This window comes from Tamandua tetradactyla, chromosome 3, assembly GCF_023851605.1.
Source record: "Tamandua tetradactyla isolate mTamTet1 chromosome 3, mTamTet1.pri, whole genome shotgun sequence".
NCBI classification, from domain to species: Eukaryota; Metazoa; Chordata; class Mammalia; order Pilosa; family Myrmecophagidae; genus Tamandua; species Tamandua tetradactyla.
The window spans coordinates 46,128,230-46,154,706 of NC_135329.1; the positions used below are offsets into that span (position 1 = coordinate 46,128,230).

The 26,477-nt window shown below is 36.2% G+C and overlaps 1 protein-coding gene across 5 annotated transcripts in view; it reads right to left on the minus strand.

Annotated features, from left to right (window-relative positions):
• Positions 1–26,477, minus strand: part of MYT1L (myelin transcription factor 1 like) — a 625,705-nt gene that overhangs the window by 171,061 nt on the left and 428,167 nt on the right. For all 5 annotated transcript variants that reach the window (XM_077153065.1, XM_077153068.1, XM_077153066.1 and 2 more), the window contains 3 exons: positions 25,205–25,259; positions 24,990–25,023; positions 24,627–24,689 (listed from right to left, as the gene is read on the minus strand). In XM_077153065.1, the coding sequence (XP_077009180.1) occupies positions 24,627–24,689; positions 24,990–25,023; positions 25,205–25,259 (152 nt within the window). The remainder of the gene's footprint in view (positions 1–24,626; positions 24,690–24,989; positions 25,024–25,204; positions 25,260–26,477) is intronic.

Here is a 26,477-nt window from a genome sequence, read left to right on the forward strand (position 1 = left end):
CCAGTAATCCATCATGAAAACTTTTTTGTTTTTTCCATGTGGGTTGGTCAGATTCCCTAGAGGAGGCTCTTTGAATCTACTACATGGAAGGTGAAATCTTGGCAAACATCCAAAGCATCTAGTGGGGGAAGATGTTTTGGGGTTTCAACATTCAGCCCACGAATGCCACAAAATCCTTCTGTTTTCAGAAAGATTTCTCTGACCTCAAGTCTATAGGTGACACCAATGATAATGTCTTGACTTATTCTCTCCAGAGTATAACTCTATAGACTTATTAAATCTCTTGGGTGAAAATTGTTTAGTTCGCTAGACAACATAGAACAGAGAAGAAGTCTGGGATATCTGTTACTGAAACTACCTGTATTCAAACAAGATAGGCCAAGTTTCCTGCCTTTAGCTCCATCTTCCCCTCACTTCTAGAAGTACATAATGCACCAATTCTTGGACTTTAGTAAAATCTAAGCTGCACAGTAAAATCAAGTTGTCTCTTAGTTTTCTCCAATGTCAGCTTAAGGTGCATTGTTGTTTTTTTGGGGAGGGCTGCTGGCAGCGGTGGTGGTGATGTGGGGGTGTCCTGCTAAGTCAGACACCATTCACCTATCTGTTTTCCAGTTTGCAAAAATTTGATGCTATTTCCTCCTTTCCTACTATTTTACCCCAGTCCATTTGCATTTTTCATCTTTAAAACCCTGTCATTTTAATAAGCTTTTGGAAGACAGTGGAACTAATAAGTATGTTCAACCAGTCATCTTTAACTTAGACCTTGTTTACTCATTTTTAAAGACCTTTAAAATTTTGTTTACCTTTCCTAAATAATTTGAGATTCCTCTACATGCCCACACTTACCCTTAATGGTAGCCCAACTTTCATCATTTCCATCATACATTTCTATGTTCTGTGTTCACTCATGAGTCCTCTTGCCTGGAATACACTTCTCTATTCCTTGAAGAATTCAACCCAAATATCCATTTGAATTCTACTTTCTCAGTAAAAACATTCCTGATCAGTCTAGAATTTAGTATCATATATCTTTATGAACTCTGTACCACTAGACATTCAGCATCTAAGTGTAAACTACTTATATTGTTCTTGACTTTTTCATGTGTGCTTGTCTTATATTCTCAATTTAACTGTTTTCTCCTTGGTTTTAGGGACATCGTATTATTAATTATTCTAAACGTCACTGTACCAAATGAAGCAGTTGGTATTTAACACATTTATTTCTACGGATTAACCTTATTGGCATATTTGGTACAGGACTAACAACCATTAGGCTCAGTTTTATCAGCATTTGGCTTTCAATGAAATACTTACAGTCTCCTTTCCCTCTATCTATATATATAAATATAAACCATATTTACTATACTTGCCACTTTTAAAAAGACTAAAATGTTGAGAAAGTTATATAACAAAATTATTTCTTCAGTCAATAGACTTCTCAGGAGCAAGGTGGGAAAATTAAGTTGCTACATAAATACCTCTAAACTACTATGGTTCTCTTTAAGTGACTTTATATTTTAGTCAAAAACCTCAGATGGTTAATAAGCCTTCCTAAAATGGCCAGTTTATTTAGAGATAGTGGCATGTGTAATGGAAGACTCTACTTGCCAATGCAATACCCTCAGAACAGAAGAAATTTGAAGGTGGAAAGGAGCTTAGAAGTCCATCTTTTCACTTAGAAAATGAAGACACTAAGCCTGAAAGATTGTGATATACATAAGATCAATGATTCAGTTAACATTGGACTAGATTTCCTGGTATTTAAATGACTGCCTCTTCTACTATGCCAAAATAAAAGTTGAGATAAACAACTGTCAGGAAAAAACAAACGAAAATTTTATAAGGAGGTATATGCTATCCATGTAGTTTTAGTATTCACTGCCTGTTATTTGATTAAAGGAATATATTGGGGGAAAAACAGCTGAAAATGGGCATTGCACATGCAGTAAGGCTGTCAACTTACATATCAATCTTAACTTTCTGAATATTAAACGTTGACATGAAGAGTCTAGGTCAGAAATGTGCAAAGTCATATTTAATGGCAGTATAGACTATCTAGTCTGCATTTGTAAAGAGATGAAGGTATTGAACCTGTTTAGTGTGTTTTTATGCTTGCGGCAGCTACTGAGACATCATTAGCAAATGATCGCTCCACTTTAATACTATTACAATGATTTAATACTGTATTTATTACTATTGTAGCTCTCTTTTCAAAATACTCATGAAGTATTTCAAGTGTAAACAGTACCTGAATTATAGTAATTAAAATTGATAGAAGACCTGAGAAAGAGTCTATATAAGACTTTATGATTCCACCATTTACATCTTTGGCCCAGGGTGAAAATTTACACACTGAAGCAGATGCCTGTATATTATAAGAAAGAAGGAAGGGAAGGAGAAAGTGAAGGAAGGAGAGTGCTAAGAAGGAAAGGATGTTATTTAGGCCTACTTTGTTCTAAGATGCTAGCACAAAGCTAATAAAAGTAACAATACAGAAATATGAAATACAAGAAAAAAAATCCGAAATGCTAAAGATTTCCTACTCTTCCCCAAATACACTCTAGACTCCTCTCCTTTAGATGCTCTAGGACATAGTTCTTTGTTTTTATATGATTAGAAGTTATTCAACTGAGAAATATTAAAATTCTGGTTGTTGGAAGGTTGAAGTGTTCTTGTATTAGAAGGATTAAGATATTTACACCTTCAGCTTGGGGATAGAGGAGAAACATTTGAATATTCCAGAGTAAAAGAAATGTGATCAGTCATATGATCATAAATAAATATAAAAATTATGCATACACACACTCTAGGCAAGGTACGCATCTCTATAGAAATTGTAAGGCTTAAATATATGTTTTCTATTGAGTTACCACAGGTAGAATATAAGCTTTTACTCCACATAGATTTTCAAAGCTATGCCATAGTTTAATGAACAGCTGGCAACAATAATAAGCCTCAAAAATCTGGTTATTTTAAATAGGATTAAAAAATAATTTCTCTGTGATATTTTCTTGATTTTAATTTTTGTGGCAATGGTTAATTACAAGCTGTTATGCCCTTCACTTATTTTGTTAAAGTGTGTAGCTTTAAATTCTACAAATCTGCCTTTATGGTTTCTCACCCAGTGTTTAGATAATATCCCAGTTAGGAAGTGCTATTTTCATTCTATTTATTTACTTGAAAAATAATCATTAGAAAATATTTTTCCAAAGAAAATACATAACGGATTTCTTCATCGTACATGGGGTCCCACTCTAAAATATGCCATGTGGAAACTCAATCTGGATTGCATATTTAATAGAGCTTAATGTTACTGTATTTGCTGTATTTTGACTGGAAATATTATACTCATAGCTATGAATCTACATTTTTCATAGTACAATTTTCTCCTATTTCTCAACTCAGATGACAAGAAGGGTAAGATTTTCTTGTGACACACAACACTAGTTTTTAACAGGCAATGCTTCTTTTCATGCAGTTAGCTAGTAAAAAGCAACGGAAAATTCCCTGTTTGTTTCCAATGGAGGTGAAATCAGAATCTTATGGGAAAGGTGCTTTAAGGACAAGCTCAAAATACTCACTGAGCTGCTACTTTTCAAATTCTCTCTTGTATTATTTGAATACATTATATTTGCCCAATTTGTCAGCAGCCTCTTTACCTTTGTGAACAGGGAGGGTGCTATTCCGGGCATGTCCAGTGCAGTTGTGAAACCCCAGCAAAGATGACTTGAGGCCATAAAGTGGCTCTCTAGAATTTCTAATTAAGAGAAGATTAAGGCAGCAGTGCATGAGATGAGAAGTGTTGGTGCAGTTCACAGCACAGTGTTTTTATTTGGATATAATGCCATTGGAGTATGGTGGCTGGGTGTGGGGTCGTGAGAGATATACATGACAAAAAATACAGTAGTGGGCCTGGTTTGTTTACCTTTTTCATACTAACATTTTAGATATTTGTCTGTCTCTATCAGACAAGTGGAATTGTCCCCAGGCCTTTGAGGAAGAAAAGTGACTTGGCACCTAGTAGATCTTTAGCATGGTTCTTATTTATTTAGTCTTAATGAACACACTTCTCACTTAAACTGAGTACATGAAAAGCTTTGGTGAAAAGGCCTTATATCCATTTCCAACAGATCTCTCCATGGGAGTGTTGTTTTATAAGGCACACAGAGTCTTATTCAGAAATAGCCTCTTTAAATAGTTAAACCAGGTTAGTTCATTGCTCTCATGAATAAGACCTGCATTGTGGATTTTTTTTTTAAAGAAGTACAGTATTGCTTCTTTCATGTCCATGTAGAAACCCTGCTGATGGGGCCTGGGAAGGGGAGAAAGCTATTCTGCATTGAATCTAGGTAGGTGCTACTTCTCTGCTTAATATAAAATCATTAGAATCTGACTCATTAATTGGGTGGATATAAATGATACTGCAACAGAGGTGCCTGAAAACATTTCATCAATCTCCATATTTAACAATACTAGCTAAATAAGAATTTTCTTAGGAACTGCCTACCTCCTCCTCTATGTAAGTAGAACCATAAATCATCATCCTACAAATGCAAATGCTCTCAGACTTCTTAGCAGGGAAAGAACACTGAGGAGATAGAAGATCTGGATTTTAAACCTCTTCACCTATTGTGTGACCTTGACTGAGTCACTGTCACTATGGTTCCCAGGTTCCTCATTTACAAAAGGAAAGGATTAAACAGATCCTCAAGGGTTTTCAACTCGTTTCTGGAGCTAAAGTGATGTCTGTCCCAGGGGTCTCTTTGGAAAGCAAGGAGTGGGCTACAGAACTCCAGCAGCTTTCAGCCACAGCAGATCCACATTTACCTTGTTTTTTTTAAATACCAGAGTTCCATTTTCCATGTAACATGTCTTTTTTTTTTAGTGGGACAAAGGGTTCAACTGACTCACATGAATGCTTAAGCCTTTTTATTCTAGGGTTCTACGTGAATGTGTTTAATTTTTAAGACACTCTTACTGCATTGTGTTTTCTCATGTATTTTTCTGGAAATACGCCAAGTATATATATGTGTGTGTGTGTATATATATATACATACATACACAAACAAAAACCAGACATCAAAAAAAAAAAAAAAAGAGCGTGGATTAGACTACACCCATTTAGGCATGTTAGCTTCTCAGTGCTTGATAGAAGTTAATGTGAGAATTGATAATATGAAAATCAGTAGCAGTTATATCATGTTGCTGGGAAAAATAAAGAACACTGAAACAAAAAGGTCAGCTCCTAAAATGTAACTATAAATTAGAGGACATTCTGTTAAAATGGTGCATACAAAAAAAATGATGCATACTTGGACTCCTGGAGCCACAAGCCTCCAGCTATGACCCAGAAAGTAACTGCATACCCCCTTTGGAGAAGACCAAATGCAGACAGCCCTTATCCATCCCTTTTCAACTCACTGCCTTATGTAGGTCAAGGACTTTGGCCCCCTGAAGCCTGGGTCTGAAGTTCTTGGTCTGATTGACAGTTTGAATTTACTTTTGGCTTGGTTTCAGGAGCACCAGTTGGAACACAGGGCCATGGCTCTGCTGAGGTGGAGGTGCCCTCTGTGTGTGTTCCACTTGAGACCTCAGGTCCTTTGCCGGCATCCCACTTTTAGGGCGTGTTACCCCTTCAGCTGAAGAGCTGAAGCCCACATATAATTTTCTTTGCCTTAAACTGACTTTAATATAAAATTTCTCACTACTGACCTAAGAAATATTTATCAGTTTCATTACTATTTCCAATCCTGCAATAATGATGTAATAACTCTCTGAAGGTGAAAGCACAGGCCAAAAGAAGTTAAAACAGTGAGGTTGGGGCTAGGCAAACTGGTTCAAATTCTCTTGCTGACACCTAATCTGGTTTTGCAGTGGTTGAGTGGGGTAATGTTACCAAAGATTGGTTAGTTTTCTTTGCTATAAAGTTGCTATAGAGTATGGCTGCTAAAGTCCCATGTGGCGACAACCTTTGCCAGAAGGAAACTTGTCCACATGAATATGTTCTTCTCCCATTCTTTTCCTGGAAAATGCTCATATGCTTTGGGAATTATTATACTGTTAGAAATTGGAATGATAAACACTAAAAGAGGATTTGAACTCAGGTATCTAACAGCAGATTAAAATACTGGAAAACTGCAAAACTTAAAATGGTAGTTCTCCAAATGGGTGGCAGCCTCTTGATGCTTCTTCACTATTTATTCGTTATCATTAAGGTTTGCCCACCTTGTTTTTTAAGAGAGAGAGGAGGGTCAATAGTCATGACACCATCTCAGCTTCAGTTAAGTTTACTCAACTTACTGATATATATCTTAACGTCCTGGATCTGCAGCTGGGTTCCATGTTACAACTACTGAAATAAAGAACTATAAAACAGTGGAATTATGGTAAACTGCATATAGGACCAAAAAAATGGTATCATTAAAAGTACATAGGGGGCAGGCTGCGGTGGCTCACCAGGCAGAGTTCTCGCCTGCCATGCTGGAGACCTGGGTTCGATTTCTGACGCCTGCCCATGCAAAAAAAAAGAAAAAAAGTACATAGGATGTGCTCTGCGCAAGTCTAAGTTGCAGGCTCACCACCTTTTCTAATTACTATCTGTTGGACTTTGAGCAAGTCATTTGACTTCATTAAGTTTCAATTCTCTCCACCTAAAATGAAGGCAATAAAATTTCTTATGTATGTAAAAGTATATGCAATTTGCGAATATATTGAGAGTCCACTTTGTTCCACAAAAGGATTTAAGGTTAAAGTGAAAATGACCTGTAAAACATAAATCACTGAATGATAAAATCACATTGTGTTATATTTCCTCTACTTCCTGTACTTTATACTGAACTACATATCTGAGAAAGTCAATAATCTGAATGTAAACTGGATTCTTCTCTTTCCCTCACTTAAGTCCAATCAGTTTTTGAGTCCTATTGCATGTGTCTCCTAAATGTCTCTCGAATCTCTCCTCTTTTCTCTATACCCTGTCGCTGTCTCAGTTCACGTAAGTTACATTTCACCGGGGTCATTGCAACAGCTTCTTCTTCATCTAATACACCTCTGACTGACTGACCACAGAGCTGAAAGGTTGTCTTTCTAAATCATCATTCCCTAAGTCAACATTGTTCAAGATTTCTTTCCCTTTTTTTCCTCTCTTCTCCTTACATGGTAAACAAGCTCTTTCATGATCTGGCCCTACTTATACCATCATTTCCAGGCACTGACATCCTAAAGCCTAAGTTTCAATTACTCCTTATCTGGACATTGGAGGACAGTCCATGACCTGGACTATTCTTATATGAACTGCCTCATTTCTTGCCACATTATCCTATCTCTAAACATCAGTCATGGTGGCCTTTTCTGATCGTACATGCTTTCTTTATCCTGTACATTTCATTCTCCCTCCACCACCCCCGTCATCACCCTGCTCCCTTTATAGACTAATTTTTTGTTCTTACTTTACCACTCCCCTTCGATGACACTGTCCCTGCAAAGGTTGGCCTCAACACCTGGACGGGTGCTACTCATTTTCTGTGTTACTCTGTGCTTAAGTTTTGAGAGTACCTGCTCTTCCTGAAGAGCAGGGTTTGTATCTTGTTAACTACTGTAATCTCAGCACTCAGCACAGGGCCTATCTCATTCTAGGTGCTTAATAGTTTTTGATTGACTGACTCAATGAGTTAGTGAATATGGGAAGCTTTCTCATGCTCTTGATCATACATTTCACTCTTGTGCCTGAAACGTCTTGCTGGCAGATTCCACTTCTCCTTCAAAAGTCCATTTGAGAGTCTCTTCCCTTGTGAAGACTTTCTGACAATTCAGAAAGATGTACTCACTTTTTCTTTCATATTCCATTGCATCTCACACTTAACTCTTTTATAACACTTAGGACTTTGGAGTTTATTTGCCTTTCAGCAGAGAGGCTGCAATTCCTTTAGGAAGGAAATTGCTGTTGTTGCTTTTTGCCTTTCAGCCGAGAGGCTGCAAATCCTTTAGGAGGGAAATTGCTGTTTTTGTTGTGTTTTTTTTCCAGTTATCTATTCCTCTGTGAATAGCCCAATTTCTGATATGCAGGTAGTAGATATTAGGGCCCATCACAGAATAACGCAATAGGTAAGCAAGAGGAATTATTCTAAGGAAAATATATATAATATTTTATAGTGGATTATAAAATTAGATAGAATTAAACCTAACCCACTATGCTTAAATGTAGAAAAGAAATCTACTCTTTAAGGGAAAGTTGTGATGAATCCTTGTGTAAAATGTGTTATTATATAGTAATCTGAACAGTCCAGAATGATAGACTAAATCTCAAAGGCAGCCAGTGTTCATCTGTATTTTACATATTTGAAAATACTGTAGAAAGAGAGGTATGGTGACTTGTCCTAGCTCCTCCAGCTAGTTAGAGCCAAAGTTGGACTATATATAAGTTTCCTACTTCTGTTTTCCAAAATGTTGTCAAAATTTGAAATTTTCTGTCCCAATCTTTTCTAAATTAGTGTGAACATGCAGAGTTCCCATTGCATTTATAACGTATAATGAAAGAAAATGAAAATGATTATTGCCAACAATTTGTTAGCTATCTAAAGTTTTGTCTTCTTGCTTAGTATTTCAGTCATGATGGCAGAGGTCTAATTATAAAAAAACCTTGGTCTGCAACTTAAGAAGTCTTTTCACTGGCTGTTCATTTCTCTGGTACTTCTCTGATGTTTCTTCTTCCTGAGCTTCCTGGACATTTCATCCTGCCTTACATATCACTTTGTACATCTGCTTCTGTTATTTTCTCACACATATCATAAATACCTTCAAGGTGGGAACTGGGTCCTTTTACCTAAACATTATTTCTGGTGTGTAGTTGGCACTAGATAACTGACTATAACAGAATACCTTTTTAGTGCTCTAAAATGTCATGTAATCCTCCACCTGACCACAATAGAGATGATCATTTCAAACTTATATAGTTTCCTAACAAATATTATAATTTTGGAACTAAAGCAATTGGATGAGTTTTCAAATTGGTCAAATGAGGAGCATGATTTGGGAAGTCCAAACCACTCCAATCTGTTTACTCTTTCCTACTCTCATTCTGATGTTTCCAAGATCATATTAACACATCGTGCTATAACAGTCTGTTTGTCTTTCATTTCATGAACATGTGTATTTCTGGAAGCCAGGAACTGTATTTTATGTAGTTTTTAATCAGAACCAGCAGTACTTGATGCATGGTAGGTGCTTAAAAATGTTTGCTGAATTTCTATCATCTGACTGGTTCTACTGATGCTGTCAGGTTGAATTCTTGAGAGCAGCAGCAGTGGAGCTGAAAGGGATTCTAAATAAACGTGCAAAGGCATATGAATAGAATTATGCAGGAAGAAAATGAAAAGACTTGCAAGGTTGTGTTGTAGAATATTTAATTTCTGTCTGGGGCTCAAATTTTTATGATTTTAAAATCCAAAGTCACTTTCATATAAGGTTCAAACCTAGAACCTCAGTATGGCAAAAATTGCTCCAAGAAAATGCTTCTCAACTACTATACTTGTGTTATCTTTTTTTTCCTCTGGAAAAGGGTACAAATTTCCAATTAAAATATTAATTAACTTGATTCATTCTGTATTATTATACATTTGAAGTGATGCAAGAATTAAAAAGAAAACAGCCCACATAAGAAACTTGAAGATGATAATTTTAACACATCAATTATGGACATTTATTATTTCAGTCCTGTGTATCTACAGCCTATAGAACTCACACATTCTATATTCAACATTCATTAAACTGGTACCAATGCTGTGTGAAAGGCTTTATGCTTGGCACTTTGGAGGTGTCTTGGACAAGGTCCCTTTTCTAAAGGAACTTAGAGTCAAGTACAATGAGAAGACTGACAGTCCAGTGCTATGCTGTATCATCATTAAGTGGCATTCATTGGACAATATTTACTGTGCTAGCAAATCTAGCTTATACATTTTACTCTGGTTATAAGGATAGAAATAACTAAATTAACCAGAATGTTCTTGTTGTTTGTAGCAACTACTTATTCATAGTGATAGAGGACAATTCTAAAACCCCAATGGAATAGGCAGGAAAGAGAAATAATATCAAATTTTAAATTTTATACATAAGATAAGTTCTTAGTATTTTTAATTCTTCTTTTTTTTTTTTGCATGGGCAGGTACCGGTAATTGAACCCTGGTCACCAGCATGGCAGGTGAGAATTCTGCCACTGAGCCACCGTCGCACTGTCCCTTAATATTTTGAAGGACAAATTTGACCCAGAGTTTATCCAAATGCATAATAATTGGGAAGGTTTTACCAGAGTTAGCTGAACCCCTGAGTATTTAGAGGGCAGAGTGATGTCTATACCAAGCTTAAAGGCTTGGATGGTAGGGGAATCAGGTTCATGTCTGCCCTGTTCTGTCTTTTGTCCAAACATGTGAAACCAAGAAGATTTTGCTATTTTAAAGCATTACAGGTGATGAGAAGAATGTTCTGCCATTGTTCTGAAGTTAAATGATGGAGAAAGGTCATAAGCTGAGAGGAAAAACAAAGGTATTTGGCACTGTTTACCAATTTGAAATTAAAATCCAGCTAGCAGTTACTGAGTACGTAGAATACCCTCATTCTAGGGTACTTGCTGGCCAATGGGAACAGAGATGACTAGGGCATAGCACTTATTTTCAATGATCTCCAAGTCTAGAGGTGACACACAAATGCATTCAGAACTCAACAAAAAGGAATTGTTGAGGCATACAGAAATCAGGTTGACTGAGGAATCCTGAGACTGCCAAGTTCCTTATGTGCATGGAAGTTACATGTGTGGATGCTACGTGAAGGATTTGGTGATTTGTCCCTTTATTATTGGCTCTGCCCCTAAATGGATATAGTTTGCTTTGTGGCTTTCGTGTCTGGCTACTTGCTTCTTCTCTACTCTCCACTGCTTAGAATGAGAGGCTGTGCAGGCAGTGGGAAGGGAACCATGCCAGGTGACCAGTAGCGAGGATATGTGATCAAACACGTTTTTACCTCCTGCCAGGCATGAAGCATCACTCTCTCTGCCTTGTAATTCGTTCATTTAACGAAGGAAAAAAATATGCATATATTTCTAGGGTCACTGTAGGAAGGCAGGAACTGTTAGGCAAACTCATTTACAAACACTTAAGTAAATGAATTCATGCTTTAAAAGGAAAAAGTTATGGGTTAATTTATTAACCATTCTTTTCCCAGAATTTTCTAGTAATGACACTGTAGAATAAATGATAAATCTTTAAATATCGATCTTCTTAAAAATAAGAAATATTTTTTCTAAAAGTTAAGAAGCAATTATTTAAAAAGTAATTGTATTCTTTGTTAATAAAAGGGTGGTATATGGGAACTCTGTATTTTATGCATGAACTTACAACTTCTCTAATAAAAAAATTATATTCCATTTTAGTTATAGTAGGATGACATGGTAATCCTTATAGGCTGCTGATGAGAATATAAACGTGTCCAATCTTACTGGAAATACAGACTGTTTTTATTGTTTTTGCATGGGCAAGCACCAGGAATTGAACACAAGTCTCTGGCACGGCAGGCAAGAACTCTGCCACCGTGCCACCACTGCCTGCCCAGAAAGACTGTTTTTAATCTTAAGACAGTTCATGTCATTATGTTCTCTGACTTAATAATTCTTTTTTTAATAATCTAACAAAGAGTGATAAATAATTTACCTGCAAAGATAATTACGATACTTTGTTTACAGCATTGGAAGAGTTAAGAAATCTAAATAATTTCAATACGAAGAGGAGAGGTACATAAATTATAATACATCCACAAGAAGGAAGTTAGCCAGCTATTAAAATTAAAATTTAAATATTTAGTGACATAGGTGAAGGTTTATGTTATAATGTTAAGTAAAAAAAAAAGGAAATATACAATTACATCTATGATATGAACCTAATTAAAACAAGAATGGTGAAATGCATAACAAATGTATGAAAAATATCTAGCACTAGTTTATGATCCTCTGGCCAGAGGTCACAGTGTGCTGAGAGGCACCAAGCAACCCTAATGCTATAGATACTAACACAAGGGTGTGCACATTCCATTATTATTTTTCTTTCATAATTTCATTTTTAGCTAGTTTTTCTTTAAGAAAATAAGTATTTTTCCATCTTCAGGGTTAACTTACATTAGAGCTAATGTAGTATTTTTATTGACTTCTTTTTTCTTTTTTGCGAAAAATAAAAATATTTTAAAAAGCAATAAATTTCAAAGCACATTGCAACAATTAGTGGGAGAACAGATTTCAGAGTTTGGTATAGGTTATAATTTCAAAAGTTTAGGTTTTTACTTCTAGCTGCTCTAAGATACTGGAAACTAAAAGAAATATCAATATAATGATTCAGCACTCATACTCGTTTGTTAAACACTACCTTCTCTGTGTAACTCCACTATCACGTTTGATCTTTCTCCCACTCTTTAGCGGTATTTGGGTTATGCCCTATCTAACTTGTTCATGTTGGAAGGGGCTGTCAATAATATGATATAGAGGGATGGAACTATCTGATGTTCTGGAGAGGCTGGTCACTCTAAATTTCAAAATTTATCTGGTCCAGGGACCCATCTGGAGGTTGTAGGTGTCTGGGAAGTTACCTTAGTGTATGAAACCATTGTAGAATCTTATATAATGTTTATTGATTTCTTTTGCCAATAACATCCCCTAGGAAAGCCATTTAAAATTTTAAAAGCAAACTCTTTTTTAGCTTTTCCTAGTCTAAATTACTCCAAAATTGAAAATCACCATAGATTTGTTTTTCTCTTTCTCCCAAGTGAACTGGAGAATGGGAAGGCCTATGTTTTACGATGTCATTTTGAGTTTTCCTGCTGGGGACAGCACATACCAAGGCCCTGTCCCAGCCTTGGCTCAGTTAAAATGAGGCTGAGGAAGCTATCCCTTCAAAGGTGGTAAACAATGCATTAAATTATGCTGATTCATTTCTGGTGTGGGAGAGGAATCCTAGTGCTAGCCCCAGTTAAAAGAAAATCTCCTTTTCCTCTAGGTCTCCACTGTTGCCCCCCCCCCCCCCTCAAGTTTTTTCAATTATTAGAAATCAATTTGGGCTAATTTAAGAAGCTTTCTGACAAAAAACTATATATGCCTCAGGGAAAGTTGAATTCATTAGTCACTGAAAGCACTGTGCCCTATTTTAATAATCTGATTAGCGCTTTCTGAGATTGGCTGCGGAAGGGAAGTAGGAGGATTGACTGGATCTGGAAGGAAGGAAAAGTCATTTTAGAGTGGAAGAGCAACCAGGAATGGAGTGGGAGACTGTCAGCTAAGGGGAAGTGAACGAGAGAGGAGATACTAATGGGGATTAAAGACAGGCTAGAGAACATTGCTTTGAAAATTATAAAGTATTTTACAAATATTAATTGTTATTGTTTTTATGACAAAACATTTTGAAGGCAGGTTGAGAGACCCCCAAAAAGGAGGGGATAAGGAATCAGTTACAAAATTTCCTCACATGATAATTTTACCAAGACTCCCTTGTGGCAGCTGCCATTAAAATCACTGTTATGTCCTAAGGCAAACCTGCTGCAGGTGGCTGATGTCTGGCCTGAAATGAAAAGACAGGTCTATTAGACCATAAACGTCCATCCTTTCTCCTCTAAGCAGTCCAACTTCTATTCTGCTTTCTATCAACTCCTCTCACCCCCATCCTTACTGCATCCCACCTGGAAGAGAAAAGGATGAGGAAATGGAGGAAGGAGTGGTGTGTCCACAGATACCCACCATTACTGGCCCACCATTGGTGGAATTCTCTATTCTCATACACAGAGCTGACTGTGATATGATTAACTTCGACCTGCATCTGAATGAGAATGAGGATAAATCCTGGGTTTCAGTGCAGTGAAACAAGCTACAATTAAGATTCACAGCTTCAGGATTTGCAGTCAGGTAGGCCCTTCAACGAACATCACTGTCTCTTGGCCTCCCTACCCTCTTAGCTCTCAGTTCTTATTCCTGGTATAGGTAGGCCTGACTGCACAGAGCTCCTCAGCACTTCTGATGAATAAATGTAACCATTATTATTCTACTCCTCTCCCTCTCCTGTCTGCCCACTTTCTCTGCCCCAGGCTCTCTGGGGAGCAGACAGTTCATTCAGAAGCATAACAACTCATTTGATTGGCTGAGGGAGATAACGAAGTGATTCAAGAGCATCACTGAATCATAATACACCATTTATAAGTAGAATTTCTTTCAAGATGCCCACCCCTCCTCCCATTTGCTCCTCCCTAGAGTTTTAGGAAATGCATCCACTTATATATGAAGCATATTTCTGGTGATGTCAAAATGTAGCACTAGATAATATTCACAGCCTTGTAGAGTGGCTACTAAATTACAATGAATGGATCTTTTAAATCTGTTGAATTATACAGGTGTAGCTCAGAGATTTCCCTTAACAAGAAAGGGAAGGGTCATTTATCTTAATGATCCATTCAGAGGTATATAAGATTTCACAATAACCCCTACCAGGTCCAGGATGGTTCTTTCTGAATAACAGAATGTAAGAGCCTCAAAGAGTTTTTACACAGTCTCCAGGACATGCCCAGATTATCTTTCAGCTGCGCTGTTTTTGTTCTTTATTGTGTGATACTTGTGTGATATCGGCAATTGGGCTGTTTCACGTTGAGGCTGAAGGGCAGAAAATGGCCAGGTGATCACAGTGCCTAGGTCTTCTCAGACCATATCCTGGCCCTAGGGGAAAGGAAAAAGGCAGGAGGGTATGGCTTGACTGCTCTGAGCAACCCAGAACTCCCAGGCAACAAGTACTGATGGAGCAGAAGCACTGACTGGCCCAATCTTGGTTCTGGGTGAGTTAAAGTCACAGAACAGGGCTGAGCCTAGAGAAGCTGGGTCTTGCATGCCACTGACAATGAACCAAACAGGACTGATCTATCTGTCCCCAAATAGCTAAACTGCATTATTTTAAAATATTTTCAAAGAGGGTAAAAGTTATATAATCTTCCTTGATTATCAGTTCCATAAATCTATGGTGTGAACAGACGTGAAACTGAAGGTAATTCATTTCCAATTATACTGTCATCATAGGTCATTGCTTGCTTTTGTTTTTTCTACTGGTTGAAGGCATCCGAAGTGAAATCGAAGGACAATACAACTGGGGACATCGGCTGAGAGGATTGGGAGGGAGGGGTGTGTCCATCTTCTCCACTTCCTGTGGAATTGTGGAAATGCATCACAAATATGTCCAGAGCTAGTACAGCACACAAAAAGGGTTTAAGTCTATGAGTTGAAATGCCTGAGTTCTCCCTCTGAGTCTGCCAAAATGAGCAGTATGTATTTGGTGATTTATAACTTCCTATTCTGCAATTAAATCTTACATACAGAGCAGGGGACTGGGATAGATTTGTAAGGTAACTCCTGGCACTAAAGTTCTTTGAGGCAAAGTTTTTGTTATTGTGTGTTTGCTTGTATTTGCCTGCCTTTTTTTGTTTTCAGATTCATTTCTGGTGTTGGCTTAGTTTGTTAGTTGCTTACCCAGAACATATTTTGATCTTTTTATTACCTACACAAACAAGCAAACCATTTAGTCAGGTTTACACCCTTTGCCCATGTAGTTCTGGTTCCTTTCGGCAGTGGTTTTCAAACTCAGAAAGCATCAGAATCACCTTGAAGACATGCCAAAACACAGATTACTGGGTCCCATCCCCAGAGCTTTTGATTTAGCAGGTCTGGCACTGAGCCCAATAATATGCATTGTAGCATGTTTCCATGTAAACCTGATGCTGTTGGTCTCGAGACCACTCTTTTGAGATCCACTACCTTAGGGGAAGGTGACCTAACCTCCCAGCTCCAGAGGTAGGTTTTATAGTTAAGAAGATCCCATTAGCTTGTCAGCAAATGGTTCAAGAATGGCTGGGTAGCCCAGTTTGAGTTCTGGGATGGTAAGGAATGCTTGTTAATGGCTTTTTGGAAAGCTCTTCCTCACTTGTCTGAGAGAGCCCCTAGAAATGACTTTAGCCTTACTTTGGACCTTGGGGGCAACTGTTTAGCCAGGAGCTGCCACGTTTTCCCATGAAAAAGAAGGAACACAGAGGAACCAAGGGAATTGAAAGAGCGCTATAGGACAATGTAACATAAGCCACTGTACTGTTAAGCTAGATGCTCACCTTTGAATTTTCAGTTTGGATAAGACTATTAACTTTGTCTTGTTGAAACCAGTTGAGTTGGATTTTCCTAGTTATTGCAAAAGAAAACATCTTAAATCATGCAGAAATATTTCAGATGAAAATAATAAAATTTCATCAAATTGAAACACTATTATAGTTATGGTAGAATTTCTTCCCTGTTAATTTTTGCAGGAAGGTTAGGAAGGTTTTTGATGTTTGGGGTTTCAATCACATTTTGGGGTCTAATATTTTCTTTTCAGGAGAGAAGTCAGTCAGTGAAAGATGGAGGACCCCAAAGTCAAAGACTAGAAGAGAAACAATTGCTTGCCCAATGTCAGTATGCAGAAGGATCACCTTGGTTATTCCTCAGTATCCTCAAAACTTGACTACTACTACTACTACTAATATGAATATCTCAAATATAGATTTAAGGAACTGGATCAGAAAGCTGTTTTAACCAGTAATCATTATTTATGACTGCAGATTCCATATTCTTATAATTTCCACTTGGAATAACCATCCAAACTAACTTAAATGGATGTGAAAAGGGGATTTGCATGCTTTCAGTCCCTGCTTCATTTGCTCTCCTAGCATACCCATTTCTCTAATAAGTAGGGAATGCATGCCTCTAAATATATGTACCCAATAAATGACTGTAGTCAGCAGCTTCTCTTTCAATGAGAATAAGAATCACGTCTTCAACTCAGATTCCATACACATAAAATGGGGAACTAGCTCTTTGTACATCTCCAGAGTCTAAAGCCAATAATATGCAGGTGTATTTTGTTGTTGTTTGTAATTGCACAGCTCGGTCAACTCCCTCTGACATCCTGCCTTTTAATTTTTCATTGCCACATCAGGGTTCTATCTCTTGGCACATCAAGATCTAAAAGCTGCTGTCCTGTATTTGATATAATCCCAACCCAGATGGTGGTAGCTAGGGCTGAACTGTGGTGTTCTGGGTGAGTAAACCCTAGGCAGTAGCTGTACTATGCACTGATTTCTGGTATATAATCTGTTGAATTTTCAGAGCCATGTTTATATATATATATGTTTAATCATTGCAAGAAATCAAAGATTATAACTGGACCAATACAGAGTGTATATATTATAGATTCTCTATCAGATGGTTTATTATTTTTAGAACTTTCTGAAAATACATTTGTTCTGTCTTTTTTAATGTGGAATTATTTAAATATATTTAATTTTGTCAGATATCAAAAATATGCCCTGAAATGCATTACATGTTTGGGTCTCAGTTAAATGCACTGTCAGTCACACTGTCTTCTAAAATATCTGACAGAATAGACAAAGTACAGAGATCTGTCTATTTGGGCAGACACACTGCAAAAGAGAGGTTTTTACTGTTACAATAAAGGTTAACTGCCAACATAGCCCAAAATGAGGTTTGTGTATTTGCACATGCACAATTAATATTAAAGCAAGCATCAGAGGGGTGATAAGTGTGGGAAATCCACTTGTTCTGATTCTTCACTTCACACAAATAAGTCCCTAGATCTCAAAATTTTTGCTCCATGTGCAACTGTGCCATGCAACCAAATTAATGGTAAAATATGTATGCCCTAACTTCTGATTTATAATATCAGTGACAATAGTAAAAAGGACAGTCATGCTATAAAGTTTATGGATGGAGTGATGGCATGCACAATGATGTCTCATAAAGAGGAAAGCAGGAGGGGAGTTATTTGTTCTTGTGGATTCATGAAGTAAAATACAGATAGACTGACTTGGTAGCTGCGTGTGCAGAATTTTTCATGAACATCCCACAGTGCACCCTGTTGTACAGCAGCCATACATTAATTAGAGCATTCAGCAGACACTGCAATGTGTTATATGCACCCAAGTGAATCTTCATTTTTCACATGCAGGGCCTTACTAATTAAAATCAGCTTTGCAATTAAATGTGGAAAATTGTGTTAAACTTTCAAGCGTAGTTACAAAAAATGTAATTATTTTGAGGGTACTCTATTTTAATGCAAATGAAATTTTCATCAAAGTGAAACCGGTAAAAAGGGAGGTATAGGGATTTCTATTTCTCTCTCTCTCTCTCTGTTCCTTCTTCTGCTGCTGCTTCTTGGGTTTTTTTTTTTTTTGGATTATAGATGCTCTTCTCAGTGGCAAGTTGCAATGCTTCACTATTTCTCTGCCAGTGCCTGGCTCTGTTCCAAAGCTTTTAGTGAGTGCTATCTGTCAAGGCATGAATAATACAGCCCCTAGGCTGTTGGCAGAATCCAAATGAGGCATACATCAGGAAGCAAGCACTCAACTTTAGCTCCAGAACATGCTTCTGTGAAGACAGGCAATTATTCACCCGAGGCTGCAGCCATGGCAATCACACTGGTGGGTGAAAAGGTATATGAAATGGGGAAAAAAAGAATCTGAATAAGAAATGGCACAACAAGTCAGAGAAAATCCAATAACTTTCTAATAAAAAAGAAAAGCTACTATTTGAAGCTTTTAATTTTAGAGTTTCAAGATCAAGTGATTTGACTCAGTGTTTTCTAAATTGGGAAAGATTTAGATATAACACCAAAACCCATCATCTAACTTTTGGATGTTTGCTGAGTGTGCAAGGACTCTAAAACTAAATTATATGTCAAATATTTCATCAGGACCCCTTTGTTCAATAAATGAGTAATTAAAAAAATTGCAGCCAAAGGGAAATATAAATCAAATCCACTAAATTTCAGAAGTAAATTCAGAGGGTTCACAAAAGGTACAGAAAAAGAAACAGATATATAAAGAGTGAATCCACTGCTTGTAAACTTCTTGCATTGTGTATGCATGTATATGTTGGGGAGTCCATGGGGGTTCATACAAAAACCTATTTAGGAATAAGTCAGAGAAGCCAGTTAATTTAAGATATTCCAGTAGTATGTTATTACAAGTAAGGCTAAAACCTCAAATTCCTCTGTATTGTTTACTATAAATCCGAAGTAGACATGAATAATTTCTTACTATTCCTACTTCTAGTTTTCATTAGAAAATTTTAAAAAAACTTTATGATCAAGAAATTCACCCAAACTTTGACATAAAATTAGTTTCTACAAATATTCCCTTTCTCAACTTCAAATTTCATCTTATCTTTAACTCAAACACCACATTATATCACCAAGGAAAGAAAAATAAACATTAACTATGAATATAAGCCACTAGAATTTTCAATCTTAGTCAAATGTTCAAAAACATATTTTTGCAGAAATGTGTTAGAATTAGGCTTGTAAACTAATTCCCTAATATCTGTTTCAGTAATATCCTGGATTAAAATAATATCTCTTTACCTGAGATGTGAGCCATACTAAAATGATTATAGTGAAATGTGTGGTTTCTTTCTCAACACATCCCCACTCTCTACAAAGATGTTAATCTTGGGTTTGGATTGCCAACAGGAAATGCAACCCCTAAGAACAGCCACTTGGTTCACCTGTGCTTTCCAGGTATTTGGCATTCAGGACTGAGTTCAGCAGCAAAATCTCCAGACTTCCTGCACATGATGTGGTGGTGCTCACACTTGGTCACATGCTCTATTTGGGTTTGGTCTACTAACTAGACCCCTCTCCTGGAGCCTGCCCTGCCGACAAGATTTTGGGGGAAGGTCACAACAAGAAACATGCCAGTAGCTTCCTAAATTTCAAATTTGATAGCTTCTAAGATTCTGTTTCATTTCTTTTTTTTTCCCCTCAACCACAAAAAAATACCTGCAGGCACATGAGAAAATTTTTTCTCATGGATGTTTTGAATGCTTTTTTTTTTTTTTTTTTTGGCTTTTATAAAGGAGATTTATTAAGTTACAAATTTATAGTTCTAAGGTCTTAAAAAATGTCCAAACTAAGGCATATAGAGAAAGATACCTTGTTTTGAATGCTTTTAAGTCACAAACCTGTTTGTACAATGGGGAAGGAAAGAATTCAGGATTGAGAGAGTGGAGGAAACCCGGGAAGTTCACTACCATGGACTTGGGAATCTAAGAACCAAATTTGGGAAATACTTAAAGGTGATTGGGATTTAGCTTCTGCATCTCTAAAATGAAGGTCTATGATTGGATCCCATGTTTGAGATATCAGTATCTATGTCTATCTGTAGGTATAATTTTTACAAAGTTGTATGCTTGCAGAGTAGTAGAATATATTGAGTCACATGCAGAGCAATATAACAACGAATCAAAATAGAAAGTCAAATCTGCTATGCACATAAAAGCCCAAGTTAATGTTTTTGTTTCATAATATAAGAGTTACTTCAAGCCCTGATTGCAATTTTCATGCTAATAATATAAAGCCTCATTTGGGCAAAACAAATCGCAAATTCATGCATCATGGTATTAATGATATATCTTAAGATAAATATTTGTTATATTTGTTAGCTTAATTACAGCCTGGATTTGATTACTGTGTCAGGGCACAAAAATGTTGACTAAGCTTGGATCCCTGCTGTGCAATATATGGGAATTAAAAAATATATATCTTTGTTGCCAAGAGAGTTTGTTTCTCCTGGGGAAATGATATAATCCTTTTATCAGACAATTGGAACTCTATAGTTCATCCTTTTCATTTTTGCCCATAGTGCCAAGAGATCAAAACAAAATTCAATACTATATCAAAATTGTTGATATATCCTGGGTTTCTGGTATAATTACGTTTCCATTTCCCTTTTGTCAGTCCTAATCTATCTTTTAATTTAAACTGTTCAGATGTATATACATTTATTATCAGCTACCTCAGATTGTTTTTGAACTACTAACTACAATGAACTATTAACACAAACAAAATACCTATGGTTTGATTATCATTTATTGAATGGCACAATTTTTGAATTGAATGTAAGTAATGCACATTAACTCCTGCACACCCCTACCCGAATTTCAACAAGTTCTTGAACTGTGATTTTTTTTCTTCAAAAATCAATGTTCCGGGCGGGCCGCGGTGGCTCAGCGGGCAAAGTGCTTGCCTGCTATGCCGGAGGACCTCGGTTCGATTCCCGGCCCCAGCCCATGTAACAAAAACGGAGAAACAGAATACAATAAAACAAGAAAATGTTTAAAAATGTTTCCCTTTCTTCCTTCCTTCCTTCCTTCTATCCTTCCTTCCTTCTCTCTGTCTTTCCTTTAAAAAAAAAAAAAAAAAAAAAAAAAAAAAAAAAAAAATCAATGTTCCTTTCACAGGAGCTGCCCAATGATTGATTTTCCCTCATTATTCCCAATTTCTTACAAACCCACAACTCTACTTCTACGACACTGAAAAAAATTAAACAATTAGTTCCAGCAATTACCAGAAAGGGACAAAATATTACAGATGAAAAATGATTAACTGCCCAGGTCAGTGTATGTCCTACAAAGCAATAAAATGCTATATTAAAATTCTGATTTATACATAAAATTTTGATTTTCTCAGACATGTTCCTCTGTTAAAAATAAAGGACTAAAATGGCAGGTATCATTTCATCCTTTAAGACACATTATTTAAAACAAATTCTGATTGTTTTACATTGCTGATTTCCCACCTGCTTTAAATTATGTTCTGCACACTCAAATAGATATGTCAACATACTAAATTATTTTTTTTACTTGGTTATGAACTGATGTGATGCTTGAATGAAATTGTGGCCTTTCTTAGAATACATTCATTGAAAAACTTATAATGATTAAAAAGTCCAGAAAATTTCATTAAAAAAATCTTTGGTTGCCATTCTTTTGCCTGATTTGAGGAGGACTGATGGTCTCTGAGTTTCAGCAGGAACTTTAAAGGAAATATAAATATTATAACTGTGTATGTGGAGTTTATGCATGTATTCACGTACATGAGTAGAAGTCAGGAGGAAAAAACTTGAGAAACTTTTGTAGTCAACAAATATTTTAAAACTAGGGGGAAAAAGCCAGATATAATTAAAATCTTACAAATTAAAAATGGCAAGTCATAAAATGTCAGTGCATAGTCTTAGCTATTACAACAAAGGGCAATTTTTCAATTTAAGAACTGAAATGTCACTTTAGTTTAAAATTATTGATAATACATGGATATAAAAAAATAAAACTTAGAAAACCTCACTTGATACTTCTCTTAAAGGAAAGTATATACAGTGACATAATTTTAGAATGATAATGAGTTATACATAACAAAGTCTGCAACTCTTTTATTTTAAAATTGAAGAAATGAAGTCCTTAAATGTTAAGTAACTTGTCTAAGGTCCCTCAGCCAATTAGCAGCACAGGGGAAACTAGAATCTGGGTCTCTTGACTGAGAAATACTTCTTTTTCTGGCTATACCACATTACATCTCTTAATCAACTATTTCTATTAAAATAATTACACACAATATAATTCATAGTAAAAATGATGACAAATTATTTTAAAGTTAAAAAAAATTGTTGAATAAATTTCCAATATGAATTCTCTGTGAATCCTCCTTAAAATATCATCTAATTAGTTCCTTAAGATTCGGGCTATTATATACCTACACATTAGCATCATATCTCAAGAGGAACATGAAGGCTGACCATCTTCAAATCATGCCCAACTTAGCTTTAAGTACTCCATTTTTCTTTTTTGAGCAAGGAAAATGATTTCATATACAGATTTGTATATCCATCACATAGGTAGGGCAATAGATATTTTAATTGTTAAGAATATGAATGTTTGAAATGATTCTTTGGAAACATTATGATTTTCCTGCAAAACTGTGATTATGAAATTATATCTAGTTTCCACTTTTAGCCAAGGATAATAATTTCTTTTGATAACATCATGTATGATACAGTTTTACTGTAGACTAATGAAGAGATGATTGGTGAAAAATTATATTTCATTCACAGTTTACTAACTTGATTTTTATTGAAAACATAAACAATGCATGTTTTTAACTTTCAGATGAAAATTTTAATCACATTCCTTCAGAAAAATATCAATATTTAAATAAACTAATTTAAATCAGATAATTCAATAATTTGCTTTTTATAAAATAAAAGTATTATAAAATATTATATTTAATAATTAAAATTATATAATTTCTTACAAAATATGTAACCACATTTTCTTTGGTATATAACAGATGAAGCCTGATATTACCATGTATGCTCATTAAAAATGTCCTGCCTCCTTAAATGCCAGCATGGGGATTTTTGGAGTAATTTGTAACATTTCCCTTGATTTTACTAAAGACTATCAAAATAATTGCTCTATTTCACCCATAAATTAATATTCAGCTCAAAAGGAAATAAAATATAAGGCAGGAAAAATGGTCACCCTGAGGTGCTGTGGTCATATCTGCTTTTGAATCTGAGTTTTGATTACATGTGCCTGGTTTTTGGTGGTTTGTTAGATTAGGGATTAAAAAGAAGCATAAATGAATTTTAACAGTAATGCCAAAATCCTGCATTTGGTTCTTTATACAAAACCAAGTCTTTAAAGGTTAAATTACATTCTGTAAGCAAGAAATTCCTTAACAGCAGCTCAGAAACAACATAGAAATCTTGATGAAATGTACTACATCATCTACTGATGGTAACATGTGTACTCCAGTCCCTAATGTATTTGCTTTCTTGCCTCTGCTAATCTTCACAAGTATCTCCATAGGACAAGATAATTGTCCTAGTTGTCTGATTTGTGAAAAATTAGCCTAAACTTTATTATCACCTATAAACATTTCCAACTCATCATAATTGAAACCTTCTTATTGAAAGGCAAACTGTATTTATTGTATAGAGAAAAAAATGCTTACCAGAAAAATAAAATAAAATAATCTAGATTCATCTCTACATGACTTTTAGTTATAGGTATGTGAGATATAATTTTTGCTGGGATGCATTTTTAGCAATATTTACCTACAGAATTATCTTCTAGATGTCCTCTATACCCATCATTATTGAAGACCTGAAATCACTGTACTCACGGGGATGAAATAAGCATTTGAGTCCCCACCGCTCGTTATTGTGATCTGTCCTCTACTCTCACCTGCAGATAAAACGTCATCTCGAAGCTGCCTGGGTGCCAAGTTAAAGCTTTGTTTCTCATGATGAACTCTGCTAAATTATAGAAACCACGCTATTACACAAAGGTCAATAAAATTGCGTTTTAATTCACCATCCATGATATACCATCCTGCAGCTACCAGAATGAGAAAATTGGGAAGTAGAAATAAGCCTTCTCATAAAACAGCGGGAGGTTAGTGAGTCGTCAGTTTGCTTATCATATATGCACATGGGGAAAATGAGTGCACGGCTACTCTTAATTTGTGTCATCTTATGTATTATCATACAGTCTACCCTGTGAGATAGTATAGCTTATGTTTTGAGATTCTGTACAAGAGTCAGAGGCTGAGTTTATATGAGAGGAAAAAAAGAATGTATAGTATGTCTCATTTTCATCCTTTGATTTGGATCCCTAAATACGACCACTTGGGACAATGTGGTTATCAAGTCCTTTCAGTTACATCGTGAAAAAAAGTAGGCATTACCTTCTGTGTCTTGCATATTTGCCACTAACATGACCACTGCCATCACAGCCAGGAGTGGGACAGCTGCAACAGGAAAGAATTAATTACACAGGTGTTGGTGTGCTGCAGACAGATTATACTGAAAGCCTCAGCGGGTATCAGAGAGAGTGAGGGCAATAAAGATAGAAAGAGAAATCAAATAACTGAAAGGAGGGGAAAAAATTAGGGGATGCTTTTTATTAGCAAGTCTCAAGGGAATTAATTTCATCAGTGCAGTGGGGCATAAGCAAACCACCAATGAACTTGAAAGTGCATTACAACCATTAAAAGGCACGAATTTTCTAAATTGCTAATGGGGATACATTTTACCCGCAGAGCACTAACCTGAACAGCTCTTGTATGGCTGGTTCCACGGGAACTGCAGAGAGATGGAAAATATATAAAAATTTATCATCTATTACAAGTACCCCTCTTCTATAGAAAATTACCAAAAAGGTTGTGTAAAAGCAGGGGTCAGAATGAATCGTGCAAAAAGATTCTGAAGGATGAAGGTCACCCTGAGCTGAGCCTCCAGTGATTTAGTGGAGCAGCAGACGTACCTCGAACACCTTTGGAGCGTGTGCGATGGCGCTTCTCCTCGGTATCCACCTCCATCTGGGAATAGATTAGCAGGCAGTCAATGTTCTTATCCTGCATGCACAGACTATCAATGCATGGGATGCTACACTCTGCCTGGCATTTTATTGACAGTATTTTAATTCTGTTTTCACCTTCTACAAGGAAGCCATCTACAAAGGCTGGGTGGGGGAGGGGCTGTGGGACTGGAGAAGAGAAGGGTCAGGCAATCTAAATGGATTATTTACAGAATAATAAACTACACCTTCATCTTGAGGGGGACATAAAATCAGGAGACCCCTGTACTCTGTAACAAGATAGGTTTTAATGATCCTTGAAGTGTAAAGTATTTATGCTCTTTCAAAAGATCTGATTATAACAAATTCTGAGTTGTACTTTATGCCAAAAACATAATAGACAGCTGTTAAGTTTGCAAGAAGATAAAATATATATACTTAATGCTTAAATTCTTCTTGTAATTCAAAGGTTTAATATGGTTAAGTACTTAAGAGCGAAGAAGGCAGTTACAGCAGAAGGACACAGTTTTTACCATTGGGTCCTTAGACTCATTGCCTAGGTCCTGGAATCTAATTATCCATCCATGGTTTTCCAAATCGCTAGGCTTATTTTAAAGGATCTAGAGTTTTTACTCGTGGTAATAGATACTTGTTTTATACTTCAGAGATTACAAAGCATTTCCATATATTAACTTGTTTCATCCTCACTACAATTTCGCAAAGAAAGTATTTTTCTTATGACAATTTTATAGATGAGAAAGCTGAAATTGAGACCAACTGAATTGCCCAAGTTCATATGGGTAAAAGGTTTTGGTGTAGGGACCTGAAATTAAGCTACTTGTCATCTTTAAATTACAGGAACACACAGCCACACAGGTGGAATGTACTAGTATATTCATGCACCATGTATTTCCGCAATGTTTGAATAATTTATACATGGCAAAACTGCATAGTAAGAATTCTTTTCATTATAACAGAGGGGCTGATAAGAGATAAGCAGTAAAAATGACAGCTCATCTTGACCTGATTACAGGAATATAACTTTACTGCCCCCATCTGTGATTGCTTTACCCTGTCCAACAGCTACAGCTGAATTCCTAGGCAGAAGACAGGATGCCACAAAAGGTTATATAGGCATACGTTACTGCACCCAAGACATCAAAAACATTTTCCCCACAGGTTGTGAAGATAAAGGTCAGAATGGAGGAAAGAGGACTCGAGTTAGATACACATTGCCCTA